This window comes from Diabrotica virgifera, chromosome 6 (genome assembly GCF_917563875.1).
Source record: "Diabrotica virgifera virgifera chromosome 6, PGI_DIABVI_V3a".
Lineage (NCBI taxonomy): Eukaryota > Metazoa > Arthropoda > Insecta > Coleoptera > Chrysomelidae > Diabrotica > Diabrotica virgifera.
In genome coordinates this window covers 199703817-199722743 of record NC_065448.1, presented here as the reverse complement: position 1 = coordinate 199722743, position 18927 = coordinate 199703817, and the positions used below count along the sequence as shown (strand labels likewise).

The 18927-nt window shown below is 32.7% G+C and overlaps 1 protein-coding gene across 2 annotated transcripts in view; it reads right to left on the bottom strand.

The window, feature by feature from the left end:
• Positions 1 to 18927, bottom strand: part of LOC126887131 (organic cation transporter protein-like) — a 179370-nt gene that overhangs the window by 21367 nt on the left and 139076 nt on the right. For both annotated transcript variants that reach the window (XM_050654487.1, XM_050654488.1), the window contains exon 2: positions 4557 to 4809. In XM_050654487.1, coding sequence (XP_050510444.1) covers positions 4557 to 4809 — 253 coding nt within the window. The remainder of the gene's footprint in view (positions 1 to 4556; positions 4810 to 18927) is intronic.

Here is an 18927-nt window from a genome sequence, read left to right as displayed (position 1 = left end):
CTCAGTTGCAAAAAGAGATGACTTTGAAAGGGTTGGTAAAGGTGGTTTTTGCATGTTATTACAAGTTTTAATTGTCAATAGCTCAATTTTTGGTGTAGAAAAAATTTTTGCAAGCCAAGTTCTTGGGAGTTAAATAAGCTACAATTTCATATTTAAACATTTTTTCGTATCTCTGATTCTAATTTATCTATTCTGAAGAAAAGGCAATTTTTTTCCAAACTACAAAAAATTCGTTATTCGCTTTTAACTCCATTTTTTTAAACTCATCATTCTAAGCTGGTCAAACTTCTAGAACCTATTAATAATACATAAATAAAGAAGACCAAATAAGGTCAATGACTAATTTTAATTAGGGTGGTGATTAGGAGGTTGCTTCCGATCACTTTTTCGCTGAAAAAAATAGGGACTGACATTCTTTTCATTATAAGTCACGTAATGTTTGAGCTAGAGACTTTTTTATTTCTGGAGATAGATATTTTTAAATACTTTGAATTAGTCTGAACAAGTTATCCTCGAAAAATGCATAGTTTTCCCGTCCTCTGACTTTGAAACTACAATATTTAGCATTTGACGAAGAAGAGCTAACATATAATAAAGTATAGCTTGATTACTATTGGTCATAGAGAAAATAAAAAAACACCCGTGTTGAGCTGCCCCCCCCACTAGCAAAAATTAAAAAACAAATAGCCCTGATTTATGAGCTATTTATGAGCTCGCATATTCCGCAAACTAAAAATTTTGAGCTCGTTCCACTGAGCAGGAATTTAATACCCTAGTGGGGGGGCTGAGTCAGCCCCCCCACTACTTAAAAATAGGAATATTGAATCGGTTTTTGCGGCAGAATTACGAGCTATTTATGAGCTCTTGAAATTATATAGTTTCGATTTTTGAGCTCATCCCCTTCACCCCCAAACAACCCTTTAATTGATTTAACTTAAGAGAAAGATGCTGAGAAAACTTAAAATATATCGTATTGCGGATATAATTCCTATAGCTTATATACTCTAAGAATAAACTATTAAATCAAGGGCATTTCGATTATTGAGCTACAACCCCTTCGCAAGAAAACCACCCTATCTTCCCGGCTTAAGAGAAAGTTGTACTTAAAATGCGTTAAACTAATTATTTGGCGACTACATATCATTTAATAGGTTATAAGCTTCCAAATTACGCGCATTTAGATCAGTAAATTGCAATTTATTTTGTATAGTGCAGTCACTGAAGGTAAAAATCAACGATTACCTTCAATTTCGGTGAACCTTCATCGATTTTCACGAAAATTGGTCAGTGGTTAGAGGATACGTCAAGAAACAAAGGCGACATGGTACCACCTTGCGCCTTTACCCTGAGGGTGGATACCGCCCCTTCTCCGGGGTGAAAATTATTTTATAAAAAATAACTGCACAAATCAATAAAAGAACAAATTAAAAGCAAAATTTATTATATAAAGTTTATAAAATAAGTCAATACTTTTTAAGTTATTAAAGATCAAAGATTTTAATTATTTGTGAAAAAAAATGCATGTTTTGAAGAGGTTTTTTGTAAATCACTGAAAAACTGTAAGTTTTTACAAAAAAGTTAATAGTAGTTTAATTCGTATAGCTTATATTCTAAGAATAATCTCTAAAATCACGCGCCTTTCGATTATTGAACTACAACCCCTTCGCAAGAAAACCATCCCATATTCCCGGCTTAAGAGAGGGTTGTACTTAAAATAATTTAAATTAATTATTTGTCGACTATATATTGTTTAATAATTTATGAGCTTGCAAAATATACGCATCTCAATTATTGAATTGGCATTTTCTTTCTATAGTGCAGTCACTGAAGGTAAAAATCAACTATGACCTTCGATTTCGGTAAATCTCCATTCATTTTCACGAAAATTGGTGAGCGGATTTTGAATCAAAATTTTTGATACTATCAACTTTTTCTGGATCTTATTTTTGATGGGTATTTCTAAGTACTTTGACAAGTATTTAGTACCTAAGTGTTATAAATGGCATCCCTTTCCCCGTTATTTAAGCTTGAACCCTTAGATTTGAACAGTCGCGGAAAAAAATATACATTTAATTACCAATAACTTACTTTAAATTAACAATAAAGGTTTTTCAAGTAAGCAATTTATTATATTTTTTATTAGCTTCAATTTTAGTGATGAAAACTTTTTTGTAAAAACTTACAGTTTTTGAGTCATTTATGAAAAATCGCTCTAAAGCATGCATTTTCTTTCCAAAAATTAAAATATTTGATCTTTAATAACTCAAAAAGTATTGATTTATTTTAATCACATTATGTAACAAATTTGGCTTACAATTTCTCCCTCTCTCGATTTGTGGGGTTATTTTTAATAAAGTAATTTTCACTCCCGAGAAGGGGTGACATATACCCCAGGCTAAAACCCCAAGTTGTTATTGTCAATTCGTGAAAATAAATGGAGATTTACCGAAATCGAAGGTAATAGTTGATTTTTACCTTCAGTGACTGCACTATAGAAAGAAAATGGCAATTCAATAAATGAGATGCGTATATTTTGCAAGCTAATAAATTATTAAACGATATGTAGTCGCCAAATAATCAATTTAAATTATTTTAAGAACAACTCTCTCTTAAGCCGGGAAAATGGGGTCGTTTTCTTGCGAAGGGGTTGTAGCTATATAATCGAAAGGTGCGTGATTTAACAGTTTATTCTTAGAATATAAGCTATACGAATTAAACTACTATTAACTTTTTTGTAAAAATTTACAGTTTTTCAGTGATTTACAAAAAACCTCTTCAAAACATGCATTTTTTTCACAAATAATTAAAATCTTTGATCTTTCATAACTTAAAAAGTATTGACTTATTTTATTAACTTTATATAATAAATTTTGCTTTTAATTTGTTCTTTTATTGATTTGTGCAGTTATTTTTTATAAAATAATTTTCACCCCGGAGAAGGGGCGGTATGCACCCTCAGGGTAAAGGCGCAAGGTGGTACCATGTCACCTTTGTTTCTTGACGTATCCTCTAACCACTGACCAATTTTCGTGAAAATCGATGAAGGTTCACCGAACTTGAAGGTAATCGTTGATTTTTACCTTCAGTGACTGCACTATACAAAATAAATTGCAATTTACTGATCTAAATGCGCGTAATTTGGAAGTTTATAAATTATTAAATGATATGTAGTCGCCAAATAATTAGTTTAACGCATTTTAAGTACAACTTTCTCTTAAGCCGGGAAGATAGGGTGGTTTTCTTGCGAAGGGGTTGTAGCTCAATAATCGAAATGCCCTTGATTTAATAGTTTATTCTTAGAGTATATAAGCTATAGGAATTATATCTGCAATACGATATATTTTAAGTTTTCTCAGCATCTTTCTCTTAAGTTAAATCAATTAAAGGGTTGTTTGGGGGTGAAGGGGATGAGCTCAAAAATCGAAACTATATAATTTCAAGAGCTCATAAATAGCTCGTAATTCTGCGGCAAAAACCGATTCAATATTCCTATTTTTAAGTAATGGGGGGGGCTGACTCAGCCCCCCCCCCCCCCACTAGGGTATTAAATTCCTGCTCAGTGGAACGAGCTCAAAATTTTTAGTTTACGGAATATGAGAGCTCATAAATAGCTCATAAATCAGGGCTATTTGTTTTTTAATTTTTGCAAGTGGGGGGGGGGGGGCAGCTCAACACGGGTTAAAAAAACGGTTTTGTTTATTTTTTTTAAAGGTACATTTTTGATAAGTAAAGTTGTTTTGATAAAACGAAAACTTTTGGAGTTATTAGCAGAAAACTTATTAAAAACATTTATTTTTTCGATATAAAACTAACACTTACGATAGCGAATAAATCGAAAACTATTAATTTTATCAAAAAAATGTATAAAACGTTTTTTGCTTAGAATGAATGTTTTTACCAACTTTTGCGGTCAAAATATAATAAAAAATTTCCACCCCCGAGATGGGGTGGCAACCAGCTCCATGATAAAAGCGCCTTTCAGCATCATATAGATTTTGATCCTTGGACTATCCACTACTTATTCTCAAATTTTCAAGCAAATCGATCCATTTTATAAAAATTGTGAGGTGTTGTCCTGTTTTAAGCTACATTACTTGGACTATAAGGTAAACTGCAAAACCCATGCGTCATCACGCCACTAAAGGCGATGCTCGGAATATTTCTATTCCACTAATGCATCAACAGTTTACTCATCTAAATCATCATCATTTTGTACTGTGATTTAGATGGGTACACTGTTGATGAATTAGTGGAATAGAAATATTCCGAGCATCGCCTTTAGTGGCGTGATAACGCATGGGTTTTGCAGTTTACCTTAATCGCTGTCGACAATCATTTCATCTTTTCTCGCTAAAGACATGCGTTGGTATGATGTTTCAATAAATTTACCAGCCAGTCGGTGCGTTTTGATTCTGTTCAGTCTTCTTACGAGCTTATCTGATGACGGATAGACCTAGAAATACGTGTTAGAGGATGGAAAGAGACTCGAATTGAATCGAAACACAACCGTCTATGTTTATTTTGTAGTAATAAGTATTTTAAAAGTATATACTTACGTATCATACAGATAATGAGTACAATTGGATAAACATGTTTCTGTTGCATTATTGATACAATAATATTTAATAGGTGGAGCTAGAAATACTATACTAAGTTGGTGCCAAGAAACACCAAATTTGACTAGAAATATTATAAAGCATAACCAAATATGCCACCTTCCTAAAACTCCTATACATTTTTGTATAATATCTTCTTGTTCTGCTTCTACTTCTGTGGGTGTAGCTGTTTCTTTTTCTTTCCCATTTTGTACTAAAACAAAAAGAATAGTTAATTAGGAATATTATTCTTGATTATTTAAACGATTTAAATAAACTACTACTAACAACATTAATAAAAATACTATTTTTTAATGCTTTTCCTGATTAATCTGACTTTCTTTTTTTCTTGCTTCCAAAATTATTTTATTATTTCCATCACCTATCCATGTATTACAATTTCTTGAGGCAACCCTTTGGGTACGTTCATGACGGAGACCATAACATCGTATCCTCGCCTATATCATAGCATCGTACTCTTCATATTCGTGAACTCTCGCATTTAAATTAATACATTTATTTCACCTACGATCGATACTATGGTACGAGCGATACTATGGAGCGAGGGTCGGCGCCTCGTTGTGAGCGCCCACTAGGGACCGAGCTGTAAGGTCTCATCTCTTGCTGTACTGCTTGTCCATAGCTCGATCCGATACACCAGGGTATCTACTTTAAGCCACAAATCTATTTGTATTTTATACTCGTAGTCAGACTTTTTGTTTTCTGGTCAGAGTTTGAACCATCGATCCAAGAAACCACTCAGAGTTAGTGAAATGAGTGTGATCCTCCGGTTGTCCCGCTTGGCTATCTGGCCCGGTGTGTTAAAATTATTCCTTAATTTTTTTAATATGTACAGTTGTTTGATTTCTTCCTGATGTGTTATTATTTAAAGAGTCAATTGCTTCTTATATAAATTCCTTTGTTATTTATTTGTTTCTTTTCGTTATTTTCAGTACCTTCTTCATCCTCTACTAGTCTTTAAAAATCTGAAATTGACGATAATACACGATTGGACGCCTCCACGTCCATTGCATCAGTTGCGGCAGTTTACATTACAGGACTAATTACAGAAATCTCCCTATTCGAGCGCGCTTTCGGTATTACGCATATTTAAGTATTAAGTACCTAAGTACCAAAGGCGTTGTCAAAATGAAATTGAAACAGGAAAAAAATTTTTCTGCCGAAAGATGTAAATTTCTTAAACATAAAAAGAGAAAAGTGGACTGAGTTAATTTTGAATTAAGGCCGGTCACTCACTATCATGTACATCTGACAGGTACACCTGTACAGGTAGACCTGTCCGGTGTACCTCATAGTATGTGGCGAGAATAACTAGCCTCTCAGGCGACCTGATCCGTCACACACTATCAGGTACCCAGGACAGGTGTACCTGTCAGGTGTACCTGATAGTGAGTGGTTATCCCAATAGAGTTTAAAGGAGTTATTGAAGATTTTGCACAGCGTATTCACTGAATAAAAATACTGCGATGTTTTTAAAAGCGGGACAGTAAATCTCTTTAAGACATCAATAGTCTCTTCAGTATCTTCGTGGTAAAACAAAACAGACAGTCAATATCATCATCAACATATTTGGTTTGACAATCCCTTGTTGATCCTGGCCTGCTTTAAGATTCATCGCCATTCGTTTCCGTCCTTTGTAACTATTTCTACAGGTGTTCCTGTAATTAGATTTTTAGCAATAGTCTTGTCTGGTATTAGTATAATGTATCCAGCTCATCTAATAATTTTAGTTCTTCTTTAGATATTTCTTGAGTGGAATTGTTTTTGAGTCTATAGCATGCACAATTTGTAGGGTTTATTTGTTTTTTGATTTCTTCGCCTGTTTTGTTGGTAGTATTCACCAGCGAGCTAAGACATGTGAAGATATCAACACGTTCAAAGATATAACTTCCAAAGATTGTTTCCCGTTTCTCATTTGTCTTATGTCCATCCAATCAGAACATTTTGTTTACTTTCTGTATATATTTCCACTTTTCCACTTGTGCCATGCATCTATCCATGCAAGGACATGATGAAGTTACACCAAGGGATTGCCGTGTGGAGCGCAGTAGATGCAGCACAAATTTCACCGTTTTTGAGTCAATTTTGGTTTTACTCCCTCGTACTTTTCTGATTGAACATGCAGACGGAGAGCTAGAGCCGAAAAATCATCGTCATAAGTAATATGGAGTTTTTCCTGTGAAATGTGTCCATTGTATATTGACAATTATGACCCCTTTCAGGCTGACACCTCAGTGGATACAGGAAGTAGCAATATAATAAGGGGTGAAAGGGGAAAGTTAGTGCAGTCGTTAAAGGTTTTCACCTCCTATTTTGTTAAACCTTCATCGATTTGCAATAAAATTGACCTCAAGAAACAAAACTGATTTGGTGCCAACTTGCACTTTTACCCTGGGGGTGAATACCACCCCTTCTCTGGATGAAAACTATTTTATTAAAAATAACCCCACAAATCGATAGAGGGACAAATTTTAAGCAAAATTTGATATATCAAGTTATTAAATAAATCAATACTTTTTGAGTTATTAAAGATCAAAGATTTTAATTTTTCGTGAAACAAATGCATGGAGTAAAGCGGTTTTTCATAAATAATTAAAAAACTGTAAGTTTTAACAAAATAGTTATGATTACCAAAATTGAAGATAATAAAAAATCCAATAGATTCTTTACGTGAAAGACCTTTTAGAATTAATTAAAAGTTAGTTATAGTTGATTAATTATGTATTTTTGTTCAGCTAGTACTCAAATCTAAGTACGAGTATTCAAGCTTAAATAACGGGAAACGATGCATTTTCTAAAATATACATACTTACTAAACACTTATCAAAGTATCAAAGTATCAAGAATACCTATCAAGTGAGCTCCAGATGAAGTTGATAACATCAAAGATAAACAAGTGATGATGAAAAGAAGAGAACCATTTCGAATTTTTTAGGAAAAAGTGAAAATTAAAACATACGCTATTTATATATTTATTTTGAAATTAGTTAACAGAATAATTTTCAAAGGAATTTCGGGAATGAAGTTAGGATTATAATTTAATAATTAAATTTTAATTTTTAATAATATTTAATTTTTCTTTTGCAGTTTTCAATGTTTTTTCACTAATTAATTTCACAGCAGTATCTGTATTAATTGTACAATTTATTTTAAGCACGCAGGTGTATTCTATTGCCATGTTGAAAACAGTTATATTTTTTGTAGTATAATAATATCTATATTTTATATTCATTACAAACGCCGACTCCGAAATGACAGTAGCAAGTATTTAAATACCTATACAACAGCGTCTATTTAAGATCACATGCGTGAAGTTACGGATGATAAAAAGAACATATTAATTAATTGTATGTTAGTAAAATATTATTTTTATATTATTTTGAATATTATTAAATTTTTTCTATCAATATAAACTGAATATGTCCAGAAACTGGGGGTGTCCAATAATGTGAACATTTGACATATTCGAATACATTTTTGCTAAATTTTACATAAATGTCTTAAAACAATTTAAAAAACTTATATAAATAATATAATAATTAAGCTCCAAATTTTGGGAGCCTAAACTTTGAAAAATGTTTGTAGCATAATGTTTATTGATATTTCTGAGTACTTTGACAAGTGTTTAGTAAATATATTTTATAAAATGTATCGTTTTTTCGTTATTTAAGCTTGAATACTTACATTTGAGTACTAGCCGAAAAAAATATACATTCAATCACCTATAACTCACTTTTTAATTAATTCTCAAAGGTTTTTCGAATAAGAAATCTATTATATTTTTTATTATCTCCAATTTTGATAATTACAACTTTTTTGATAAAACTTATAGTTTTTGAGTTATTTATGAAATACCGCTTTACACCATGCATTTTTTTTTCATGAAAAATTCAAATCTTTGATCTTTAATAACTCAAAAACTATTGATTTATTTTAATAACATGATATAACAAATTTTACTTAAAATTTGTCCCTCTATCGATTTGTGGTGTTATTTTTAATAAAATAGTTTACACCCCCGAGAAGGGGTGGTACCCACCTCCAGGGCAAAAGTGCAAGTTGGCACCAAATTAGTTTTGTTTCTTGAAGTATGCTCTAACTAGTCACCAATTTTCATGCAAATCGATGGAGGTTTAACAAAATAGGAGGTGAAAACCTTTAATGACTGCACTAACTTTCCCCTTTAATCCCTTATTGCTACTTCCTGCATCCACTGAGGTGTCAGCCTGAAAGGGGTCATAAGTATCAATATACAATAGACACATTTCACATGTTAAACTCCATATTACTTATGACGATGATTTTCGGGCTCTAGCTCTTAGACTAATGGTGTAGATGTGCATGTGTGTACAAGTTTATTTACAGTCCTGTCGCCAGGGGGGGTACAACGGCCTTCTTAATTCAGATGGACTTACCCAAGTTTTTTTTTATGTATTTTGGCCCGTAGAACACGAATTTTTTGGGTAACAGTTGATCCGGATGTCGATAAGATTGTTATAAACAAAGAAGTTGAGGAATTACATAACAGCGATTTCTCGCAAAACAAAACAATTTTTTCTATTTTCTGGGTCATTCTAACCAAAAAATGTTCCTACAAGTTTTTTCGTAGGATGCATAGTTTTCGAGATAAACACGGTTGAACTTTCAAAAAATCGAAAAATTGCAATTTTTGAACCCGAATAACCTTTGAATAAAAAATAAAATAGCAATTCTGCTTACCGCCTTTAAAAGTTTAAGTCATATTTTATCTGTTTTGAATATTTGCATTGCTAAAAATTTATTTTTTGATTGTTAAAAAAAGCTATAAACACATAGTGTTTCCCGTGCCTAATACATGCGTTTTAATGCATGCTACGTAGAAATAGCCCCGCTTGCACTTTTACCTCCTCTACCTACTCATTCGATTTTAAATGAGAAATAATTGAAAACATCACTCAAGCACTAGGTGTTTACTGTTTATAGCTTTGTTTTAACAATAAAATAATAAATTTTTAGCAATACAAATAATTAAAACCGATATAATTTGACTTGAACTTTCAAATGCGGTAAGCAGAATTGCTATTTTATTTTTTAATCAAAAGTTATTCGGGTTCAAAAATTGCAATTTTTCGATTTTTTGAAAGTTCAACCGCGTTTATCTCGAAAACTATGCATCCTACGAAAAAATTTGTAGGAACATTTTTTGGTTAGAATGGCCCAAAAAATACAAAAAAATGTTTTCTTTTGCAAGAAATCGCTCTTATGTGATTCCTCAACTTCTTGGTTTATAACAATCTTATCGACATCCGGATCAACTGTTACCCAAAAAATTCGTGTTCTACAGGTCAAAATACATAAAAAAAACTTGGGTAAGTCCATCTGAATACAGGAGGCCGTTGTACCCCCCCTGGCGACAGGACTATTATGTATGAGTGTCTGTTATGTCTAATTAACAAATTTACATTTAATAGCGTGGCTACAGCCCCTATCTCAATGCCTAAGTTGATCTGCGGATGCTTATTTCGTTATAAAATATTCAGACCTGTCTTGTATACTCCATACGAAGTTCCTTATTGGTCATTGGGATGCGCCCTGTTGGGCATGAGAACTTCCCTGTCCAATATGGCCTACGTGGTTGAACTCAGTCTCATATTGGCACGAGCGCTCTATCCTTATTTGAAGCGCACTTAAAGAAAGGCCGAAACACTATCACAAATAGATAATGATGTACACACAAACTCGTGTATATCATTATTATCCATTTATTAAACGGCGTTGATAAGATAATTTGTTCTAGTCCCTATAAGTGCTAGGGGAAAACTTAAAAGATTAATAACACAATAAATTAAATAAATTGTCAAATCAAAAACAATACAGGATATGTTTGCTGCATGTGTATATGGAGCCAATGTTGAACGTAAAAACAAAAATTATTACTATTAAAAATATATACTTAAAAATATTACTATGACGAGATTTGGATAATTTGAATCAGTAGACTGAGAGTTAAAAATGTATTTTATAATTATATACCAAAAACTGACGTTTTTTTTCAAGTATTCAAGTATCAATATTTCAATAACTACCTGTTCTGAGGCGTCTGTGTGTTTGTAATCATGTGAATTGTTTTTGCAAATCATTGGGTAGAGCGAGAGGAATGAAAAAGAATACGGTAGGAAAGGCGTAACAGAATATGAACAGGTACAAGTAAAAGAAATATAGAAGGAATACTTCTACTCTAATTCTGAATAAGGAAAAAAGAAGAAGGAGAAGAGAAAGAAGAAATAAAGTGTCAAATCAAGGAATAAATCAAGGTATACTAACTGATAAAAAATGGAGAAGAAAAAAATAAACGAACAACTATACCAACTGATAAAACAAATAAGTACATACATAACTAAAATTAAAACTCTCTGTACCCTGATTTTCTGTGTTATTTTTTCTCTCTTATATATTTTCATTAGCTCCTGGTTTGTTCTTTTGCGCCCTTCCCTGTTAGCCTCCTTTGTACCACCAAAAACTGTTCTCAAAGATTTTCCTCTCTAAGATCTGTAGATTTTTTTCTTCTTTCTGATTCATTGTCCAAGCTTCACATGCATGCAACACCGTTGGCCTCACTATTGCTTCATAAGTTCGAATCTTGGCTGTCTGGGCACGTTTTTGCCTTCAACAGTGCGTTTAATGATCCTACTGTGTTGCTACCTTTCAACAACTGTTTATCTATTTGTCTCTCTTTGCCCCCTCTATTTGTAACTGTTACTCCAAGTACTCAAATTTATGTTACGTTCTCAAATTTATACCCTCTATCATTCATCCTTAGAGTGATCCATTGATTTTCTTCAGCATTTTCCTCTCTCATTTCCATATACTAAAAATTATTTTTTTCTTGATTTATAGTCAGGCCCTATTTTCTAGCTTCTTCTTCAAATTTTGTGAATATTCTTCGAAATTTTTTTCTTAAACGCGTCAGAAACGCCATGTCATTTGAAAAACCTATGCACTTTTTTTTGTTCAGAATCGTGCCGCTTTTTTGGATTTTGGCTCCTCTAATTATCTTTTCTAGAACTAGGTTGAATAAGTCTGTTGATAGGGGGTCTCCCTGTTTTAATCCTCTATTGACGTTAAACTAATTTGAAAAACTTCCTTCTATCATTACTGTATTGACTTTCTTCCTCCTCTTCCTTCTATCATTCATTGACTGTAGATATTATTTAACGTCATTTTAACTAATCGTATCAGTTTCTCTGATATTCCTAGTGATCTCATTACTTCGTATAGTTCGTTTCGTGAGATGGAGTCGTAGGCCGGTGTAAAATCAATAAAAATCATATGCAAAATGTAGATTTTGATCATAACTGTTGTAAATAACTTTAGCATAAAAAATTGATCGTCTGTTCTTCTTTCCTGGTATTTTCTTATTATGTACGTTTCGTAGGTTTTTATTCTTAAAATTTTTGCCAATACTTTATATACTGCTTCTAATAGTGAGACGCCTGTGTAATTTCCCAAATAGTTTTATCACCTATCTTGTGAATTGGGCAGATGAGTACTGTGTTCCATTGCTCTGGCATTTTTTAATTTTCCCATATTTTTTAAATTGTTATTTATACATCAGGATATCTGATTTTTGCCAATACGTTATATACTGCTTCTAATAGTGAGATGCCTGTGTAATTTCAGATCGAAGATAAGTCACTAGAGATAGCGGGAATAGAGCGCCTCACGCTGGCCTGCATTAATCGGGGTAGGATTTCATGTGGGAGTCCGTGTACCCAGGACTCTGGAGTTTTATGGAGATTCAATACAAAACTGGAGTTTTGTGAAAATTAGATATAAAATCAGTGTACAAAGTCGTTAATCGGGAGTGTTTGGGTCGCTGATTACGAATATCATGACGACGATGGCCTCCGATGCACCTGATGACCAACACGAACCTCGTCTCCTGGAATTTTGTAAAAAATTTATATAAAATTAGTGCAAACGTATAACTCGGAGACTTTTGGCGTCTTAGAGGTTTTGACTGGTATGCGTCGGAGATCATTGCCATCATATTTGTGAACAGCGTCCCCAAAACCCCGACTATTGAGTTTGCACTAAAATTTGTATCGAATTTCCATAAAACTCCAGACGAGTACTATTATGGGCACCAGGTGCCTAGGATATCATCGACGTCATGATATCCGCGTTCAGCGATACCAAAAACTCCCAAGAAATAATATTGAACTCATGGGTCCCAGTGAATTCGTAACTATTTTAATCTCCCATCCTAATTACAGGCCAATTGGTAACTCTGGCTCTCAGGTAATTTTTCGGTAACCAATCAACTACCGGTGAATTCGTAACCAAATGAAGGTACATATAATCTTTTAGACTTGAAGTAAACATATGAAAAATCTCTTTGCTTTTAAATTATCAGATGGATTTAAATAACTTATCATTGCTAAACATCTAAAAATTGAATTTACAATTACTTGATAAAACCAAGCTCGTGTAGAGCTATACTTGATGGAAATAATATTTATAACACGTGTTAATGAAACACTATAATATTGTTTCAATTATTTTATTAAGATATTTCAATTTTTGCTATTTTTTATAGGTACATATATAATACAAATATAATGTTTTTAAGCAAACCAAGAAACATTTGGTTATATTTAAGGTATTAGATTTAATCAATGGTTTCGAATTCACCTAAAGAAAGTTTCGAGTTGGCAGGTCAGGTAATAGAAAAGTTACGAATTGGCCGGTGTACATTTTGATTTGAAAATTTTTATCATTAAAAGTTACGAGTTGGCGCGTGTTCGAACTCATTTCGTTCAACTATTTCCGAATTACAAATTTATCACTTTTCATTTCTTCGAAATACATTTTATCTACTCTATCTCATATTATGTATACGTTTTTAGTTTGTGAAAACTGTCATTAAAGATAGCAGTGCGTGAAGGATTTAAAGTGTGCGTGAAGTAACAATGTATTTTAAATGGGATTTACTTTTTCGCACTGTTTTTTGGCACACTTTCATATAATCAAATATCTTTAACTTTCGCCTTGTCATGCTGATGACATGTGAGCAATAAATTACAACAAAAGTTTTGACAGTTTTGTGGTTTGAAAGAAGTTGGAATTTTTAAATGTCAAAGTTCTAAAAATTGTAGAATATAAATGAATTCCAGTGACGAGGAGTTACAGTTTTTTAGATGACCCCACTTAGGCGTTAAAATCTCCTAAAATGATGACGAATTCACGATTCGGAATAGCGCGAACAGTTTCTTCTAGACGACCATAGAACCTGTTGATTTCTTCTTGTGCAGCTGTTGTTGGAGCGTATACCTGGACAAGGTGTAGGGTATTGGTGGATATTCTCATTTTAAGGGTAAGGGATATTATTCTGTCATCAATAGTATTATATCCAATTACGCAGTCGTTAAGTTTATAGGGTACAATTATTGCGACTCCATTTGTACTTTTGTTATCTGTTTATCTTACTGTTTATCTACGATAAACAAATAAAAAACTGTAACTCTTCGTCACTGGAATTCATTTCTATTGTACAATTTTTAGAACTTTGACATTTAAAAATTCTAACTTCTTTCAAACCACAAAACTGTCAAAACTTTTGTCGTAATGTATTGCTAAAGATGTCATCACCATGGCAACGCGAAAGTTAAGGATATTTGATTATATGAAAGTGTGCCAAAAACAGTGCTAAAAAGTAAATCCCATTTAAAATACATTGTTACTTCACGGACACTTTAAATCCTTGACGCAGTGCTATCTATAATGACAGTTTTCACAAACTACAAACTTATACATAATGTAATATGAGATAGAGTAGGTAAAATGTGTTTTCCTTGTTTAATAATGCAATTTTCATTTCCTCATCATTATTTTTGTTCACAATGTGATACAAAGTAGCAAAATTGTCACACAAGAAACGCCGCTCAAGAAACTTCAGCTAATGTAGAATTTTAAAGAGTTGGTAGTTTCTAAAGCGAATAATTTAATAATAATTGGTGCTCTAATTACTCGAGTGGTGTCTCGTAAATTACAAATTACACACCGCGTTTTTTAACATCATTTAGTCCAATTAATATTTTCCTAGCAACGTAGGTTTATCCCGCGTATCTTATTACTTCCTGCGATTTCTGGTTTCAACTATAATTGAACAAAATTATATCTTATATAAAATGTCATTAAATAAGATGTTTTCCCAGTCTGCAGCAAAAATTACCATACTTGAATATCAAATAGATATTTCAGTAATCGCACTGGTCTCGACAAATTACCTAGGTACTTATTTTACAAAACTAGTCAATAAAATTACAACGTTGAAAAAAAGGAACAAAACTCGTGACTTATTACTTACAGCACGACATTGGTATTCACAACGTGTTTGTAGACTTCAAACAGGCAAACGACTCAGTCAAAAGGAACACTATACTATATATTGGCTGAATTGGCAATACCACACAAGCTAATTAGACTCATTAAAGCCACAATGGATGAAATTCAGGCATGTGTACGAATACAAAACCACCGGACAGACTTTTTCAAAATCTGGCAAGGACTGAAGCAGGGAGGCCTAAACATTGTTTAACCTGGCACTGGAGTATGCGGTTAGGCAAATGCATATCGGACAAGGGAACCTACTGACCAACAGCACTGTTCAACTGGCCGCTTATGACGATGAGATTAATATTATGAGTAGAACATCAACAGGAGCACAGGAAACATAGGCAGATTTAAAAACGCAAACGAAAAGGATAGGTCTGGAAATTAACACAGAAAATCAAAAATAGTGATACAGACGAGAAGAAATATAGTCTCACAAAATATTATACATGAAGATGACATTGAAACGGTTGGAAAGTTTACACACCTGAGAGTAGAAATATAAATATGCCCACGGATCAGAAGATGGAGAAATACGAAAGAGAATAACGCAGGCAAACAGAGCGAACAGAGCAGTAAGCAGCGACGCACATTTTGCCCTCTCCCATATATTTCAGTCTAAAAATGTCCACCGAAATACAAAGATGAGAATCTATAAAACCTTAATTCGACCAATAACTTGCTATGGCAGTGAAGCATGGGTCCTGAAAGAAACAGCCAAAAACAAACTCGACACATTCGAAAGGAAAGTACTGAGGAGAATACTAGGACCTGTGAGGTAAAACGAAATCTTCAGAATTCGATACAACAACGAACTTTATCAACTTTATAAGGAAACACCCCTGTCAGACTTCATTAGAATACAAAGATTGCAATGGGCCGGACATGTGATAAGAATGGGAGAGGATAGGTTACCAAAAAGAGCACTGAACGCTGGAATGCAGGGAAAAAGACCGGTTGGAAAGCCAAGAAAGCGCTGGGAAGACACAGTAAACAGCGACGCACAAGCACTTTTAAGAGTCCCTGTATGGAGAAGAGCAGTCACAGATAAACAAGGTGGAGACAAAAAATAAAGGAGGCCAAGGCTCAATTTAGGCTGTAGTGCCGTAGAAGAAAAAGAAGTCCAATTAATATTTTCCTAGCAACGTAGGTTTATCCCGCATATCTTATTACTTCCTGCGATTTCTGGTTTCATATTAACTATAATTGAGCAAAATTATATCTTATATAAAATACCATTAACTAAGTTGTTTTCCCAGTCTGCAGCAAAAATTACCATACGTGAATATTAAATAGATACTTCAGTAAGTCGCACTGGTCTCGACAAATTACCTACTTATTTTACAAAACTACTCAATAAAAATTACAAAGTTGAACAAAACAAAACGAAACTCGTGACTAATTACTTGATTATAAGCTGTGTTAAAAAATTGTTTTTTATTGATTAATTATATGTAATTTGTACTTATCTCACTTTCGGATATGACTCTAAATTCCGTTTATGACTCTAAATGTGTTGGTATTAGGCGAGCAGCGAATCCACACGAAGTGCTTTGGTTTTCGATAAACCTAAAACACGCCGTCAACCGGAAAAATTTGGACAAAGGTATTCACTGGGATAAAACCCCATTCCTAATTCTTATATCGAAGTCATTTTCCGTTTAATTAACACACAGTTACTTGATAGTCTCCAAAAATTGTCTGCGTCCTGTGATCTAGTGCTTTGTAGTCATGCAAGATATGGGTGACGGTGTTAGTCCTCTACTGATTCAGCTTGACAAGTTCTTTACCCTGTTAGCGTATGTCCATCTTATATACATTTTGCCACTTGCTTATTGGGTATACTTTTCTAGTGAGAATTATGCTGTGTTCAGGTCCAGGATTTTCCCTGTCCCAGAAGGTGTTTTTTTGGTGCTATTACGCTTGGCTCTGGACCAAAGTATTTTGTATGTGATTCTTTTCTGGCAAATTCCCAACTCTTTCATTGACATGTATTCCCCGACCATCTAGCATATATACCAATATGACACTGGTATATTCCGTCAATCTATCGAGTTCTTTTCGGCATTCACACACTAGCAGTGGCGTGCTGGCCATATAAATGAATCGGTGCAGTCACCGAGAGGCCGCGGCCGGTCAAATAGGTTTATTTCACAAAAAATTTTAGATGTAACAAAAAAAATATTTTTTAATTTCTAATCGAATGTTAATTTTGGTAATACTATTAATAAAACATTTCAAAAAAATTATTTTAATTGTAAAATACAGTTTAAGTAAATGAATGAGACTCTATATACATAAATAGATTACTATAGATAATATTTATTTTCATATATACAAGTATACCTATTTATGGCTTTTTAATTTCCTTCAAACTCTGTAGAATAAAAAATGGAAACACGCCTTGCATATTTTTGACAGAATTACCTATGTGAAGTATCGAAAAACTATTTGATCAAGACAAATCATTTTATGATTATATAAGCTCTCTACATCCTAGAAAATGATGCAATAAAAATGGTACATATACCTTTAACGGCATTTAAATCATTTACTGAAAAATTAAGAAATTTTTATCCTACCATAATATGGTATTATCTGCGACTGCAATTAGAGAAAAACTCGTGGATTTTGCTGATAAATGGATTGTATTAAAAAATAGGATTATCCAAAATACTGAAATTATAGAAGATCGAGTTAATGATGAATATAGTCTACAGAAAATATGAAGGATGATATTATTAATGTAAATGATAATGAACATGAAGTAACTAATAACAATGTTGCTGATATCGTGAAAACTTCACCGCCATGTGGCACTAAAAAGTGTAAAGATTGTATGTATAGCTTGCTGTTACGCCGTTTTGCAAGTACAGCTTATATAGTTGTTCTATTTTATCTGTGCCCATGCGTCATGATTCATTTTCAATCAAATTAAATCAAAACATAAAGTGAAACGTACGTCGATGTGTATACCTATACATTGTGTATACTGTATACTATATACTATATACTATACACATCGACGTACGTTTTACTTTATGTTTTGATTTAATTTGATTGAAAATAAATCATGGGGCATAGGAAAAGATAAAATGGAACAACTATATCAGTGTGCTTATCCAAATTTAAATTATATAGGTATTTATTAACTCTTTCAGTTACACAAGTATTTTGCGAAAGAAGCTTTTCAATGTTGAAATACATAAAAAATCGGTTAAGAAGTAGGTACTTTAACACAAGATCACTTGGAAACATGTATGCTAATGGCTATACAAAAAGAAGCTTTTTATGAGTTTAAAAATGATGAAATAAGCGAAGAATTTGTTCAAAAATCTACTTTATTGCGGAAATTATTGATGGAGAGTTAAGTAATTATTTTATAAAATAATTGCGAAAGAATGTTTGGATTATTGCGTTGTATTAACATTTTAAATGTGTATTGTTAAATTAGAGTATTTTATTTTATTTTATTTGCACTGTAGCTACTTGTACATAATTGAAAAATTCTCAAAATTTTATTTTACTCTTATCTTAATTACATCAAATTCATATTATGTTATTATTTATTCAGGAAATTATTTTTTCTGCCTTACAGCATACAATATTGTCATAAATGTCATTTATTATTTGTAAGATTGCTTATTCTTAAATAAAAAAATATAGCAAATTAAAAAAATCATTGAATTAAAGGTTTTATGTTTGATTTAAAAATAATTTATATTTTTGTTTTTTTATTTTATAAATAACTAATAAAACATCCTGATAATAGAAGGTAAAATGAGGATGGGAGGCCGCTTTTCTATAAAATTACCGGACCGCTTGAAAAGTTCCAGCACTCCACTGCACACTAGCCTAGAATCTTACCTACCTTAATCCTCCTAAGTGAGTAAATCAAAATTTAAAGCCTCCGCTACATGATCCTGAAGAAATCTGT